Source organism: Rana temporaria, chromosome 1 (genome assembly GCF_905171775.1).
Source record: "Rana temporaria chromosome 1, aRanTem1.1, whole genome shotgun sequence".
In the NCBI taxonomy this organism is placed as follows: domain Eukaryota; kingdom Metazoa; phylum Chordata; class Amphibia; order Anura; family Ranidae; genus Rana; species Rana temporaria.
Genome location: NC_053489.1, coordinates 369,532,810 through 369,549,090, shown reverse-complemented (window position 1 = coordinate 369,549,090; position 16,281 = coordinate 369,532,810). Strand labels below are relative to the sequence as shown.

Sequence of the window (16,281 nt, the reverse complement as noted above, 5' to 3'; positions counted from 1 at the left end):
AACCTCAAGGATTATGTCCCCCTTAATGTAGAACCCCTATTTGCCATTATTAAAGCGCGAACACAGGCATGGGCTAGACTACCCCTGGGAGTAATGGGCAGAATAAATCTAGTGAAAATGATTTTATTACCCAAAATACTATATATGGTTTGGCACGCCCCATTGTACATACCTCTGAAAGTGTTTAAACAAATGGAAGCGCTCCTAAATTCATTTGTGTGGGGGTCAAGTCGACACAAGTTGGCGTGGCATATACTTAAAAATCCTATATTGGAGGGAGGATGCTCCCTTCCAGATCTGCAAGATTACTATATTGCGTCGCAATTATCCCACGTCTACCATTTTAATACATCAGAAGCACAGAGGCATAGATCGCTAGTATGTAACAGACCAGGTAGCCCTCTCCATACCCCGTTACAGGCTATATTCAGGACGGGACATGGAGGGTGTAGGACGGCGCACTTTGGGGCCGACATGCTGATACACCAACAAAAAATCTGGGATATAGCCCTTTAAAAAATGGACAGAACGCACGTGCACTCTCATACACCACTGTGGAGAAACGGAAGTCTGCCAGAATTGGGAACAGTTCCGGACCCGGGGATATGGGCGGCATATGGAATACTTTTCCTATCCCAGGTCCTCAGTGAATCAGGCCCTAAGTCCTTTACGCACCTACGGGAGGAATTCTCTCTTCCACCCCAATTCATTTTTCGGTACCTGCAGCTTCGGCATGCACTTAGAACACAAATGGAACAGGTCGCTGTAGATTTGAGTAGGCCGCGGGTGCTGGATGTTATTTTTGGGGCCGAATCAACAAAACTCACATCTAATTTATACTATACAATCCGACTGGAAAAGGTAGGCAAGGTGTCACAGACAGCAAAGACGAAATGGGAACAGGACCTGGGACAGATAGATGACACTGACTGGGGTGAGATATTGGAGGGAGTAAAGACGTCGTCCCCCAAACTATCGGACAGGCTAACTCAGCTATATATAGTTCACCGTGCTTACCTGACGCCCAAGAGATTAGCAAAATTCCAACCCACACGGAGTACTGCCTGCCCCATGTGTGCTGCTGCGGAGGCCTCGTTCTGCCACTTACTGTGGCAGTGTCCAGACATACAGGCCTACTGGTTGCAGGTAACAAAGTTCCTCCACGACAATATGGGATCACCGGTGGGGATGGACCCGAAGTTATGTCTGTTAGGACTGGTCCCAGACGTGGACATAGATAAGTACCAGAATATCTTTATCTGTGAATCGCTATTTATGGCTAGAAAGGTAGTGGCCAAGGCATGGATGAGGGATAGGGCCCCAACGTTGGAGGACTGGAAAAGGGAGGTGAACACCACTCTTCCCTATAGGAAGATGATCTACATTCAGAGGGGGCGCCCACAGAAGTTCTCCAGTGTTTGGGACAGGTGGCTGGCAGATGGGGAAACATGTACGGTGTGAATCTCTGGCAAAGGAAGAGGGTATATGGAATTGGGGTGGCATGGTTGATCTGGTGAATGTACTGGGTTTATGGAACGTATGGGGTATCTTCTCCTATGTGTAATAAGGTTGAACCTTAAGGGACGGATGTGAAACGGTATATGAACCTACACTGTAAATTGTATATCTGCAGATCTGTATCAGGCATCGCTTAATGTTAATCAAATGCCTAACATGTATGTGCCTTTTATTTGTAAAATCTCAATAAACTTGGTTTTGAAGTTAAAAAAAAAACCCCCCACAGTGCCCACAGCTTATAAAACTTCTTCCTTTTTCGTACATCATGGGACACAGAGTTAGGTTAATATTCATTACCTACTGGGTTATACGCCATCTCTAGGTGAATGGACACTGTTAGACTAAGTCTTAGACAAGAAGTGATCCCCTATTTAACTCCTCCTATACAGGTACATCAGTTTTTTTACCAGTGTTTGCAAGGTGGATGGGCACATTTGTTTGAGCTATCTGAGCTCCAGTTCTCTAGACCCACAAACGGTTGTTAAATGAATGAAGTGATTGACCAATCAAGTCCATTAGACACAGGCTCTATATGCTCAGATAAATAGTCCCCGAGCCTCACAAACAAGATCCTGCAAGGTTTTGCACACAAGACACAAGATTCTGCATAGTCCTCCCGGGCAGTGGACCATGCGAAGTGGAATCATGGACACCACAGCTCTAAATCATTCCTGCAGGGTGCTGTACAGGTCCAAGGGAGTGGACCCTAAACATGAAAAGGGTACCCAGTCCTTGAAGGTCCTCAAGTGACAGGAACCCGCCGTGATGGGTGAAGATTGGGCTCTTGGTTTCTAAGCTGCCCTGCACCTGGACGGGTAAGTGAAACCCCCTTATTTACTTATTGTGGGGTGTCCCAGTGATTGTTACAAACAGTCAAGCTAGCTAGAGGCTGGACACCTCTGTGCGGTGTCCAGCCTTGGGCTAACTGTGGGTGTTTGCAAAGTGTACCTTTTTTGTTGTGTCTGGCTGTTTTTTACCTGTATGATGGCGAGCGACGTTGTGCTGCTGTGCTCAGCAGTTTGTTTAGCGGCCATGGCTTCGCACTCGGTGCCGAGCATGCGTCGTAGCCTAATCCGGGCACACGGAAATTTGTGTCATATGCGAATACAACCACGCCTGTTCACATGTGCAGAACGTCCCGGCGCACAGCCTGCTTATTTAAGCTGTGTATGCCAAGCATGCAGTGCTTCCAGAAGGCAGCTGTTGGACACAGAGCAGGCTCTGAACCAGGCATTTGCAGTGATTCATTTCCCCTTAACCAGATCACATGAGTCACCAGGTGTTGCTTGGCAGGCTAAGGTGCTTAGCAGGATTGTTTCATAGGGGCTTGGTGAGCCCTATTAATGGGTTTCCCTTCTGAGGTGTGTTAAAACTACACCCAGGTACTCCCTTTTTGTGGCTTATAAATGTAAAAAAACAGGAGCAGGACTAACACTACAGGGAAGGGCACACCTATGTCAGCAGTAGCTCCTGATGAACCTAGTTGTATCCCCCTGAAAGACCAGAGGCTTCCGGGCAATCTGAGCCGCTGAGCCTACCTGGTGCCTAAAGTCAACGCTGCTGCTTTACCCTTTATCACCAAGGATTAACTGTGCTCGGCCTTAGCCGAGTTAGAGTACAGGATTGCTGGCATGATTGCCTTCATCCCGCAGGGTGGCAAGAATCGTGACAGACCCCCCTCCCTTGTGCTTCCTAGTTTGGAGCAGGAATGGGTTGAGGATGGGGAAGAGCTAAAAGCTCAGGATTCTGTAGAGGACCCAGCGGATGAGTCCGTCTTCTGAGCAATCTGGACAAGAAGATATCCAGTTACTGTCTGCCTCTCAGTCGCAGAGGCTTTTAATGCAGACTCTTACGGAGGTTCTGCCTTTAAGTTGCCTCTTGCAGAGGTTACTGAGCCCCCCTGGTCCTCTTTGGGGGTCCTTGAGGCCTCTTCAGGCCACACAGGCTTTCCCTTTACTGGAGTCATTATTAAAGGCTTCCTTTTCTTTGGCCAGTTCAGCTATTCAGCCAGCTTTTGCAGCAATTGGTATCTGCCAGCCCATAAAGGATCAGGCAACCTGACAGGCCTAACCAGGAGGATGATCTTGCTGAAAATAAGACAGATATTCCTTGTTTCGCTGTTGATGCCTTAAAGGATTCAATACAGCCGGTTTCTTGTTTTGTTCTCTTGTCTGTATATATGCGCAGACTTTTGTGGCTTAAGGATTGGACAGCCGAGCTTCCTTCTAAGAAGTTATTGGCAGGTTTCCCCTTTCATGGGGAATGTTTGGTGATTATTTGGACAAATATATCCAAAGATTTCCAGAGGTAAGAGCTCTCTACTTCCTGTAAAGAGAAGCACCAGGCGCCCCCTGTTTAAAACCTCAGGGACTGCTTCCTCAGGTGTCTCAGCGCCAAGGCAGTTCCACCGCCAACAGGGTGCTAGAGTCAGTGGCAAGTGGCAAAGCCAGGGCCAGAAAAAGCCCTGGGTCCAAAGCTCTTCTAAACCCGGCACCAAGTCCTCCTTTTGAGGGGACACCCCCACTCTATCGGGTGGGGGGGAAGGCTGCTGCACCTTGCAGACATTTGGAGAACCGTGGTTCAGGACAAGTGGGTCACCTCGACTATATCCCGCGGTTACAAGCCGGAGTTATGGGGGGTTCCCCCTCAGAGGTTTCTAAGATCCAGCGTTCCCTTGGATCCTCCAAAAATAAACTTACTGTTTCAGGCACTACATCATTTAGTGCATCAAGGAGTGATTGTACAGGTTCCTGTATCCAAAAGGGGCGCAGGGTTTTATTCTAACCTGTTTATGGTACAAAAACCATATGGGGACACAAGGCCAACTTTGGATCTAAGATCCCTGAACCAGTATCTACTATTCCAGTCCTTTCAGATGGAGTCTGTCCGCTCAGTTGTAGCCTTGCTCCAGATGGGAGACTTTCTAGCCTCCATCGATATAAAGGACGCGTATTTACATGTTATCTTTCAGCCTCATCAGAGGTTCCTGAGATTTGCAGTAGAGGAACATCATTTTTAGTTTGTGGCTCTACCCTTTCGGGTTTGCCACAGCTCCCTAGGTGTTCATAAAGGTCCCTCACCAGTACTGGGTCTTTTAAGGGTCCAAGAGATCTTGGTGCTCGGGTATCTGAATGACCTCCTGCTCAGAGATCACGCATTACAGGCTCTAGAACAGAGCATAACCTGCAGCGTGCGGTATTTGGAAAGCGTAGACTGGATCATAATTACTAAAAAGCCCACCATGAGACCAGCTTAAAGTGGATGTTAACCCAATTCTTTTTTTTTTTTTTTTTTGCTGTCACAATGTAGAGTATAAGATTTCCTATCATCTGTGCCCAGTCTTACCACAAAGAGTTAATTCAGCTCTGAGCAATCCTCTTTTCCTTTTTTAGTGAGATAAACAGGAGAAAACTTTTATCCGTTCTTCCCCCTTGCTGTGAATGACAGGTCATTTACATATCTCATGCACTAGCTTGAGACAGGCATTATTATTAAATTTCCCCCCCCACTCCTTTTCTGAAGTCATGTGGTTACTTTTCTGGATTTTGACTGGATGTTAGTGATCATAGCAGAATTTAGTGTAAGGAATGCACAGGAGAAAATGCATATTGACAAGGGGAGTGTAGAGGTGGGTGGGGAGTCTGACATCACGACTCCACCCACCGAGCTCCAGACAACAGACCCACCCACAGAATCTGCAGTTTTTCAGTTCTTATAACAGACAGAGGGGAGACATTTGACAGGTAAAGGATACATGCAGGAGGCATGTATATCCTTATAGATCAGCACTATGGCAGTAGTTTAGAAAGGATGAGAGTGGGTTTACATCCACTTTAAAGTCTGAAGTATTTAGGTCTAAACCTAGATATAACAAGGGTATTTTTTGCCACCCATAAGGATCTGTGCCCTGAAGGATCAGGTGCGTCAGATAAGGGGCACCAGACAACCCTCCATTTGGCTTTGTATGAGTCTTCTAGGAAGGATTGTGTCCTCCTTTGAGGCAGTGCCCTATGCCTAGTTCCATTCCAGGCCTATACAACAAGACATCTTGGAACAGGAGAGGACAGGCCCTGGATTATCCAATGTTCTTATTTCCTCAGGCACGCTTGAGTGTAAACTGGTGGTTGCAGGATCAGAATCGGAGAAAGGGAAGATCCTTCCTCCCGGTAACTTCCAGAGTACTGACCACAGATGCCAGTCTCTCAGGCTGGGGAGTGACCCTAGAGGGGCTCACAGCTCATGGGAAATGGTTAAGGACAGAACAGATCCTGCCCATCAACGTCCTGGAGTTACGGGCAGTACGTCTGGCCCTACGGTCCTGGACGGTGGAGCTTCACTGCAGTGGCCTATATAAACCACCAAGGCGATACCAGGAGTCGTTCAGCTCTGAAGGAGGTGAACCAGATACTGGCCTGGGCAGAGGGACATGTGCCGATTCTATTGGCAGTCCATATCCTGGGAGTAGAGAATTGGGAGGCAGATTATCTCAGCCGCCAGCAGATCTGCCCGGGGTAATGGTCCCTTCACCCAGAGGTGTTCCAGAAAATTTGGCAGCGTTGGGGATGGCCAGAGGTCGACCTATTCACATCCAGGTTCAACAACAAGCTACAGTAGTTTGTGTTCCAAAAAAGGGATCCTCTGTCAATCGTAGCAGATGCTCTGGTAGTTCCATGGAGCCCGTACTCCCTGGTTTATGCTTTCCCCCCAGTCCCTCTCCTTCCACTTTTGTTGCGCAGGATTTGGAGAGAGGGGGTTTAGAAGGCACTGGTTCCCGGAGATTGTGAGATTGGCAATAGATGGGCCATTTGACACTTCCACGTCTCCCCGATCTACTGTCTTAAACCGGGATTCCACCCGCAAATTTTTTTTTTTAAAAGTCAGCAGCTACTAACAGTGTAGCTGCTGACTTTTAATAAGGACACTTACCTGTCCTACTTTCCCGCGCTGATGGCCCCCCCGATGCCGATCCCACGATCGATTCAGGTCCCGCGCCGCCATTCACACTAGGGGAAACAGGCAGTAAAGCCTTACGGCTTCACTGCCCATTTCCTACTGCGCATGCACGAGTCTCGCGCCGACTTGTGAATGGGCGGCTGCTCTCTGAGAACACACACAGTTCCCAGAAAGCAGTGCGCCCCATTCACTAGGAGAAGATGAAGAAGAAGACAGACCGCAGCTACGGAAGAGGCAGATTACGAACTTCCGCATAGCAACAGGTATTTCGGGTGAGTATAATTTATTTATTTTTTCACATTTTTCTTTTTAATTTTTTTTATGATTTTTGGGCAAATGTTTTTTTCCTGGGTGGAACTCCACTTTAAGGTCCTGTATACCACTCCGCTATTGAAGCCAGGGTGTTGAAGGACTATGGCATCTTGGGACCAGTTGTGTCTACCCTAGTGAATGCTAAAAATGCTGTCACTAGAAAGATCTATCATAAGGTCTGGAAGACTTCTATTGCTTGGTGTGAAGCCAGAAAATGGCATCCTTGGAAATACGTGATTCGGAGAATTCTATCTTTTCTACAATCAGCTGTGGAAATCAGATTGGCTTTGAGTACAATCAGAGGTCAGATTTCGGCTCTGTCAATATTCTTCCAAAGACCTTTAGCCTCCCATTTGCTAGTCCGAACCTTTATGCAGGGGGCAACTCGGTCGTCATTAGGTCACCTATGTGTCCTTTGGACTTGAACTTGGTGCTGTCTGTGTTACAGAAACAACCATTTAAGCCTATCAAGGAAATTCCATTAGACTAAGGCCCCATACACACGAGAGGATTTATCCGCGGATACGGTCCAGCGGACTGTATCCGCGGATAAATGCTCTTGAGGATTTCAGAAGATTTCTATGCGATGGCGTGTACACACCATCGCATTGAAATCCGCGCCGAAATCCTCTGGCGATGACGTGTCGCGCCGTCGCCGCGATTATGACGCGGCGACGGGCGCGACGCTGTCATATAAGAAATTCCACGCATGCGTCAAATCATTACGACGCGTGCGGGGAATCCCTTTGGACGGATGGATCCGGTGAGTCTGTACAGACGAGCGGATCCATCCTTTGGGATGGACTTCAGCAGATGGATTTGTTGAGCATGTCAGCAAATATTCATCTGCTGAAAATCCATCCCAGGGGAGATTTATCCGCGGATAAATATCCGCCGGAGTGTACACACCATAGAATCTATCCGCTGAAACCCATTCGATGGGATTTATCTGCGGATAGATTCTATGGTGTGTACAGGGCCTTACTGTCACGCAAGCTAGCCATCCTGAAGGCCATCACCTCGGCTAGAAGGGTGTCGGAGTTGGCGGCAGGGAACCACACTAGAGCCTTCACTATGACAGGGTCATGTTACAACCTGTTCCATCCTTTTTAACAAAAATAAGGATCAGCCTTTCATTTGAATCAGGACATTATTTTGCCATCTTTTTTCAGACTCCTTTTTTGTTTTACCAAAAGGACCCAAGAAGGGGCAGGCAGCTTCCATTGCCAATTGGGTCAGTCAATTGGTTATTCAGGCCTATGGTCTGAAACGTAAAGCTCCTCCCTTTAGGGTGAGAGCTCATTCTACCAGGGGTGTAGGAACCTCTTGGGTTTTTTGCCAACAGATATATGTGGCTCCGATTTGCAATGGCTATTGTTTGACAGGGTGTCTCAAGGCTATTGCTCTGAGACATCCCAGTAGGTAATGAATATTAGCCTAACTCTGTGTCTCATGATGTATGAAAAAGAAAATTGGATTTTTTCATACTTACCTGTAAAATCCTTTTCTGTGAGTACATCATGTGAGACAGATTCCTCCCCTCTTTTTTAAGGATTCAGAGCTTGCTACAAAACTGATGTACTTCCTGTATGAGAGTTGTTATATAGGGGATCACTTCCTGTCTAAGACTTTGCCTACCAGTGTCCATTTACCTAGAGATGGCGTATAACCCAGTAGGTAATGAATATTAGCCTATCTCTATTTTTTACATTAATATATTGCCACTATATACCTTTTTGGATAATCGGTATACCACGGTCAGTGATAAACTGCACAGTTTCTCTATTGCTGAGAGTTTAGGAGGGTGGAGATTTCCACTGCAGCCTTTATACATGCCCACATGTGTGATGCCAATATCATGTGACTTGGCTAGCTGTGATCTATAAGTAATTATTCTCTCCAGTATAAAAGACACATGTGCAGGTTGGCTACTCTGCCTGTGTAAGCTGGCTTTCCCCAGATAGACAGTGCAGGAGGGGAAGATCTGTGCATATAGGATAAAAGCTGCCTTTTTGCACAATGCATAGGATTAACCCCTTAAAGGGGTTGTAAAGGTTTGTTTTTTATTTTCTAAATAGGTTTCTTTAAGCTAGTGCATTGTTGGTTCACTTACCTTTTCCTTCGATTTCCCTTCTTATTGTTTTTTTTCTTTGTCTGAATTTCTAGCTTCCTGTTTCTCCTCGGTAAGCTTGCCCCCATCATCTGAGCCGTTGTGGCTGGGGGTTAGTCAGCATGCGCCCCCTCGCTTGGAGAGGGCGGGAGGAGGAGAAACTGACCAGCTCTCTCTGCACTCCTGTCTGAGGGGAGGGGTGAACTGTCAGCACACGTTCTATACTCTATGAGAGAGACGCTGTCTGAACACTGTTGCCAGCAACCCTGGCAGTGAATGGGTTGTCTCGGAAAGGATGCACGGCTTTTTTGACCCCCCCGCCCCGCAAAGTGCCACTCTAGGCCTTGGCCAAGGCACAGCACTGCCTTGCAGTGCAACCCCCCCCCCCCTCCCCCCCATGCACACCAGCAGATATACTAGCCGAGGTTATAGTCAGCATAACAGAGCCCCTGTCAGTGGTGTGTCGCAGTGGTGTGTTTTAGAAAAAGTACTAATTACAATGTAAAACGTCTCTTATGTATTAGCTGCAGTTATATCAACAACCTTGTAAAATGTATCTTCAACCTTCTTTTTTAACCTTTTTTTAATTTTGGATAGAATAAGGAGTCTGTCCGTTTTTTATTGCTTTCTGTGCCACTACTGTAGAGACTTCTCTTCTTTTCCAATGATGGCGACACAAAATTGTCCCTAGTACAGAAAGTGACAGAAAACTATAACAGTCAGCATTAAAAATCCAATTTTTTTATATAACCCTAGTCTGCTTTTAATTGCTGTCTGTCTCCTTATCGTAGATTTTCAATCCTTTCCTTTCTTGGTCACAATGCTGTAATCAGGACAGGAAGTGAATGAAACTATCAGTGCCTTAACAATAATATACAGTACACTTGGTACAATAGTAAAATAGGAAAACTTCATTGCATGTTAACTTTTTATGTTTTTTCTTTATGTAGTTCCTGGGCAGCCAATGAATTTCAGAGCTGAAGCCAAATCAGAAACCAGCATTAGTCTCACCTGGAGTCCTCCACGCCAGGACAGTATTGTAAAGTATGAAGTGATTTACAAAGAAGGCGAGAAAGGGCCTGAGGTAGGTAGAGAATGGCTGTAAGTCCTGCATGCATTGCTTTTAGGTAAAACAAGTGTCCATTTCAGAAAATACACGTGCACAGCCTACAGCAAGAATGCAGCAGGTATACTGTTGGGTTGATTTACTTAAACTGCAGAGTTCAAAATCTGGTGCAGCTCTGCATAAAAATCAGCTTCCAGGTTTTTGTCACCGCCTAATTGAACAAGCTGAAGTTAAAAGCTGATTGGCTACCATGCACAACTGCATCAGATTTGGCACCATGCAGTTTTAGTAAATCTACCCGTGTATATTACTAATAAATAGTGTGCACCAGTGGCGATGCATCCATAGAGGGCGCAGGAACGCCGCCCCCTCTTTCCTGCACCCGTCAATCGACAATGCATTGCATGAATCTATCTATTGTCGCCTCTGCCATCCCCTATTCAGGTGTCCGGCCCCTTGTCGGGCACCAGGCATCTGAATTACAGCTGCAGGGGTGTATTTGGAAGTGCCTGATTAGAGCCACCGGCTCTAATAGGCATCCTGATTAGAGCCATGGGCTCTAATTGGCTTTCAAATTGTTAAACAGAGGGCATGTGCGTTCACTGTTTAGACAGTGCTGTGTTAGGGAAATCTAATAAATTGCTTCCCTAACACTGACCCGCCTTTCAGCCAATCAGGTGCACCAGGTCTGGTTACCTGTCACCTGATTGGCTGAAGCAACAGGAGGTGTGATTGGATGCCTATCAGGCATCCAATCATAGCAGAAGTGGACGGGAGAAGACATTGAGGACTTGGAGGGAGCGTGGAGGACAGCGCTGACTTGAGACAGGTAAGTGCCGGGCGAGGGGGCACACTGGCAGCATTTGATGGGGCAAACTGGTGGCAATTGATGGGGCAATCTCGCGGCAATAGATGGGACAAACTGGAGTCAATAGATGGGGCAAACTGGTGGCATTTGATGGGGCACACTGGTGCCAATCTATGGGGCACACTGGTGGCAAATGATGGGCAAACTGGTAGCAATGATGGGGCACACTGGCGGTAATTGATGGGGCACACTGGCAACAATTGATGGTTACAGTAGCTGTGTTTAAATGGCACAATGGCTGCGTTTGATGGCACAGTGGCTGTGTTTAATGGGCACAGTGGTGACAATTTATGGGCACAGTGACTGCGTTTGATAGGCACAGTGGCTGCGTTTGATGGGCACAGTGGCAGCAATTGATGGTTTTTTTTTCAGTTTGTTTGCACCCCAAAAAAATGTGAGCACCAGCCGCCATTGGTGTGCACTAAGTTGTATTGGTTGTTATGTCTTTACACACTTGGGGCTCTTTTAAATGGGCGGTCCGCCCGGCAGACTCCGCTTTGCTCAGCGGTGATCGAACTGACAGGGCCATGTCCGCTCACTGTGACCGACCTGTCAGAACCCTGCTCTCCTCTATGGGGAGATTGGATGAAATCAGACCGCCTGTCTGTTTTCATTCAATCCCATCCGATCCTCCAGACGGATGGAAAATAGAATCAGCATCTGTCTGGATTTCACAGACAGGTTTGGATTGGATATCGGCGGATGTCAGCGGACATGTCACCACTGACATCCGCCGCTTCATAGAGGTGAATGGAGCGTCCGATCAGGTCCTCCTGAAAAACTGACAGGCGGACCTGATCGGAAAGCCCATGTGAAAGGGGCCTTATACAGTTGTGTGAAAAAGTATTTACCCCCTTTCTGATATATATATATATATATATATATATATATTTTTTTTTGCATATTTGTGACACTTAAATTACTCAGATCATCAAACAAATTTTATTATTACACAAAGATAACCCGAGTAAATCCAAAATGCAGTTTTTAAATGATGGTTTCATTTATTATGGAAAAAAAGCTGTCCTAACCTGCCTGGTTTTATGTGAAAAAGTAATTGCCCCCTAAATCTAATAACTGGTTGTGCTACACTTGGCGGCAGCAACTGCAATCAAGCGTTTGCAATCAATCGTTCACATTGCTGTGAAACAATTTTGGTCGACTCTTCATTGTAGAATTGTTTTAATTCTGTCACATTGGAGGATTTTCCAGCATGGACGGCCTGTGTAAGTTCGTAATACAGCATCTCAGTTGGATTCAAGTCCGGGCTTTGACTAGGCCACTCCAAAACCTAAATGTTGCTTTGTTTGAACCATTTGGAAATAGACTTGCTGTTGTGTTTTGGATCGTTGTCCAAACTGATCGTTGTCACAAACTCATGGCCGGACATTCTTCTTTAGGATTTTCTGGTAGAGCTCAGAATTCATAGTTCCATCAATTATGGTAAGTCGTCCAGGTCCTGAAGCTGCAAAGCAGTCCATCACGCTACCACCACCATCTCTGACTGTTGATATGCTAATATTGTTTTGAAATGTTGTATTCATTTTTTGCCAGATGTAATTGGATGCACACCTTACAAAAAGTAGAATTTTTGTCTCATCAGTCCACAGAATATTTGTATAAAAATCTTGAGATATCAAGATCAAGATATGTTTTTGTTAAATGTGAAATGAGCCTTTGTGTTCTTTTTGGTTAGCAATGTCTCTGGCTTTGGAACTCTCCCATGGATGCCATTTTTGGTCATGCTCTTGGAGTAATTTTTGTAGGCCGGCCACTCCATTTGTGGATAATGGCTCTACCTGTGGTTCACTGGAGTTCAAAAGTCTTAGAAATGGCTTTAAAAACCCTTTCTAGACTTATACATGTACATTACTTTGTTTCTAATCTGTTCTTAACCACTTAAGCCCCGGACCTTTAGGCAGCTAAATGCCCAGGCCAGGTTTTGCGATTCGGCACTGCGTCGCTTTAACAGACAATTGCGCGGTCGTGCGTTGTGGCTCCCAAACAAAATTGGCGTCCTTTTTTCCCCACAAATAGAGCTTTCTTTTGGTGGTATTTGATCACCTCTGCGGTTTTGATTTTTTGCGCTATAAACAAAAATAGAGCGACAATTTTGAAAAAAAATCTATATTTTTTACTTTTTGCTATAATACATATCCCCCAAAAACATATATATAAAAATTTTTTTTCCTCAGTTTAGGCCAATACGTATATTTCTACATATTTTTGGTAAAAAAAATCGCAATAGGCGTTTATCGATTGGTTTGCGCAAAATTTATAGCGTTTACAAAATAGGGGATAGTTTTATTGCATTTTTATTAATTATTTTTTTTTTACTACTAATGGCGGCGATCAGCGATTTTTTCCGTGACTGCGGCATTATGGCGGACACTTCGGACAATTTTGACACATTTTTGGGACCATTGTCATTTTCACAGCAAAAAATGCATTTAAATTGCATTGTTTATTGTGAAAATGACAGTTGCAGTTTGGGAGTTAACCACAGGGGGCGCTGTAGGAGTTAGTGTTCACTTAGTGTGTGTTTACAACTGTAGGGGGGTGTGGCTGTAGGACTGACATCATCGATCGAGTCTCCCTATAAAAGGGATCACTCGATCGATGCAGCCGCCACAGTGAAGCACGGGGAAGCCGTGTTTCTTCAGCTCCGGGGAGCGATCGCGACGGAGCGGCTATAAACGAATAGCCGCGACGTCGTCCCGGATCGCTCCCTGCAGGAATCCGACCGCCGCATGTAGCGGGGGGGTCCCGATCGGACCCCCCACCCGCTATAAGGCAAGGACGTACATGTACGCCCATTTGCCTGTACGTGCCATTCTGTGGACGTACATATACATGCGGCCGTCGGGAAGTGGTTAAATAACATTTTTAGATTGTGGCGTGATGTGTGGCTTTTTGTGATCTGTTAGGGTGCTTCACTTTATCAGACAGCTTCTATGTATGTGATTTCTTGATTCAACAAGTCTGGCAGTATTCAGGCCTGGGTGTGGCACGTGAAATTGAACTCTCCAAAGAATTGTGGTTAATCACAGTTCATTCATGATTCAGCATGGAAGAGGGCAATTATTTTTTCACATAGGGCCAGGCAGGTTTGAACAACTTGTTTCCCTTAATAAAGGAAATAATAATTTAAAAATTGCATATTGGATTTACTCGGGTTATCTTTGCGTACTATTAAAATTAGTTTTATGATCTGAATCATTTAAGTGTGAGAAATATGCAAAAAAAAAAAAAAGAAAGAATGAGGAAAGGGCAGATACTTTTTCACACAACTGTAGTATGAGGCCCCGTACACACGTCTGAGGAACTCGACGTGCCAAACACATCGAGTTCCTCGTCGAGTTCTGTGTTGAAGCCGCCGAGGATCTCGACGGGCCAACTTTCCTCATTGAACAACGAGGAAATAGAGAACATGTTCTCTATTTGGCCCGACGAGTTCCTCGTCGGCTTCCTCGGTGAAAACTGTACACACGAGTTTCTGGCTGTATCCTGCCGAGAAACTCGGTCGTGTGTACGGGGCCTTAGTGGAAAATCAGCGTTCAGTGTATTCTGGTGTGGGATATGCTCTTTCTTTATTAATTTCATTAGTATGATTAATCATTTTCCCCATAAATGCAAGCAAAAAAAAAATCTGCTACAAGTGGTTAAACTAGACCTAGTATCAGATATAATTTTTCATGTTTAGTACATGTATGCAATGTAATGTCTACGTTCCACATTTGTGGTTATGTATCTCCTCTCACAGAGATCATGGTACTTGCCCTGACATTTTTTATTTTATCAAGTAGGTAAAATTTTAAATACTAGCATTAATATTTTCATAAATTTACTTCTCGACAGCTTGGTAGCTCCTTGAAGGTTACCCTTAAAACACCAAATTTAAAACTAAGGAGAACTGCTATAAACATTGGAGCACAGGTGTCAAACACAAGGCCCGCAGGCCGAATCCGGCCCTCCAGGCCATATTATGTGGCGCTCGCACCTCTCCTGCAGCTGCAGGAGAGCTCCAGCCCTCCTCTGGTCCTACTCCAGACCCTTACTTTCTGCTTTCAAGCAATGCATCCAGCTTCTCCCCAGCAGCAGCATAAAGAAAGGGGGTGCACTGTGATGTAAGGGAGAGTGGGGGACTCAACTTCTGATGGTGGGGTGGCTCTTGACATCTAATGTAAAGAGGAGGGGATGCGCTGGACATCTAATCTTACAGATACAACCGGCCCTTTTGGAGGCAATCAGAATGCCGATGCGGCCCATGATGATATTGAGTTTGACTCCCCTGCATTAGAGTGTCGCACATCTTGGGTTGGTTGGGTAGTTTGAAATTATAAATTCAAATTTATCAGGACTGGCTCAACTTATTTATGTACATTTTTCCTCCAACTCCTAATCAGATCTTTTGTCTTTACCCTTACTATGAATAACTACTATACTCTATGTGCCTCTAAAGTCTATGTAGACGGGTGACCCCCTTTGCTTAAGCTATTAAAATCTTTCACATAGTATGGAGCTATGTCAGTTTCTAACATCTAATGCCGCGTACACACGATCAGTTAAACCGATGAGAATGGTCTGATGGACCGTTTTCATTGGTCAAAACCGATCGTGTGTGGGCGCCATTGGTTATTTAACCATCAGTTTAAAAAAAGCCAACTTGTTTTAAATTTAACCGATGGATTCCTAACCGATAGAAAAAAAACGATCGTTAGTAGGCACGACCATTGGTTAAAAATCCACGCATGCTCAGAATCAAGTCGACGCATTCTTGGAAGCATTGAACTTCGTTTTTTTCAGCACGTCGTTGTGTTTTACGTCACCGCGTTCTGACACGATCGTTTTTTTAACCGATGGTGTGTAGGCACGACGGACCATCAGTCAGCTTCATCGGTTAACCGATGAAAACAGTCCATCGGTCCGTTCTCATCGGATGGACTGATCGTGTGTACGCTGCATTATAATAGCGTGAGAGAAAACCATCTGGTCCAGGACTTTTCCAGGTTTCGTAATTTTTATAGCCCCATGCAATTCCAAATCATGGCAGACAGATTGGACACTTTTGACACTATTTTGGGACTATTGACATATATACAGTGATCAGAGCTACAAATAGCCACTGATTACTGTATAAATGACACTGGCAGGGAAGGAGTTAAACACTAGGAGGCGATCAAGGGGTTAAGTGTGTTCCCTGGATGTGTTCTAACTGTAGAGGGGATGGGCTCACTACAACATGACAGAGATCACTGCTCCCAATGACAGGGAGCAGTAGATCCCTGTCAGGTGGCTAGGCAGGACAGGGAAATGCCTTTTTTTTTTTTTACGTAGGCATTTCCCCGTTCTGCCTCCTCACCGCAATCGCGGGCTGCCAGTGAATATCGAGTTCGCGGGAGCCACACTTTAGCCATATGACTTGTGAATACCTTTTCAGTGTCATCCTCTAAC

The 16,281-nt window shown here is 45.5% G+C and overlaps 1 protein-coding gene across 18 annotated transcripts in view; it reads left to right on the top strand.

Annotated features, from left to right (window-relative positions):
* PTPRS (protein tyrosine phosphatase receptor type S) overlaps positions 1-16,281 on the top strand; it is a 565,376-nt gene that overhangs the window by 249,467 nt on the left and 299,628 nt on the right. For all 18 annotated transcript variants that reach the window (XM_040322493.1, XM_040322436.1, XM_040322492.1 and 15 more), the window contains one exon: positions 9,844-9,977. In XM_040322493.1, coding sequence (XP_040178427.1) covers positions 9,844-9,977 — 134 coding nt within the window. The remainder of the gene's footprint in view (positions 1-9,843; positions 9,978-16,281) is intronic.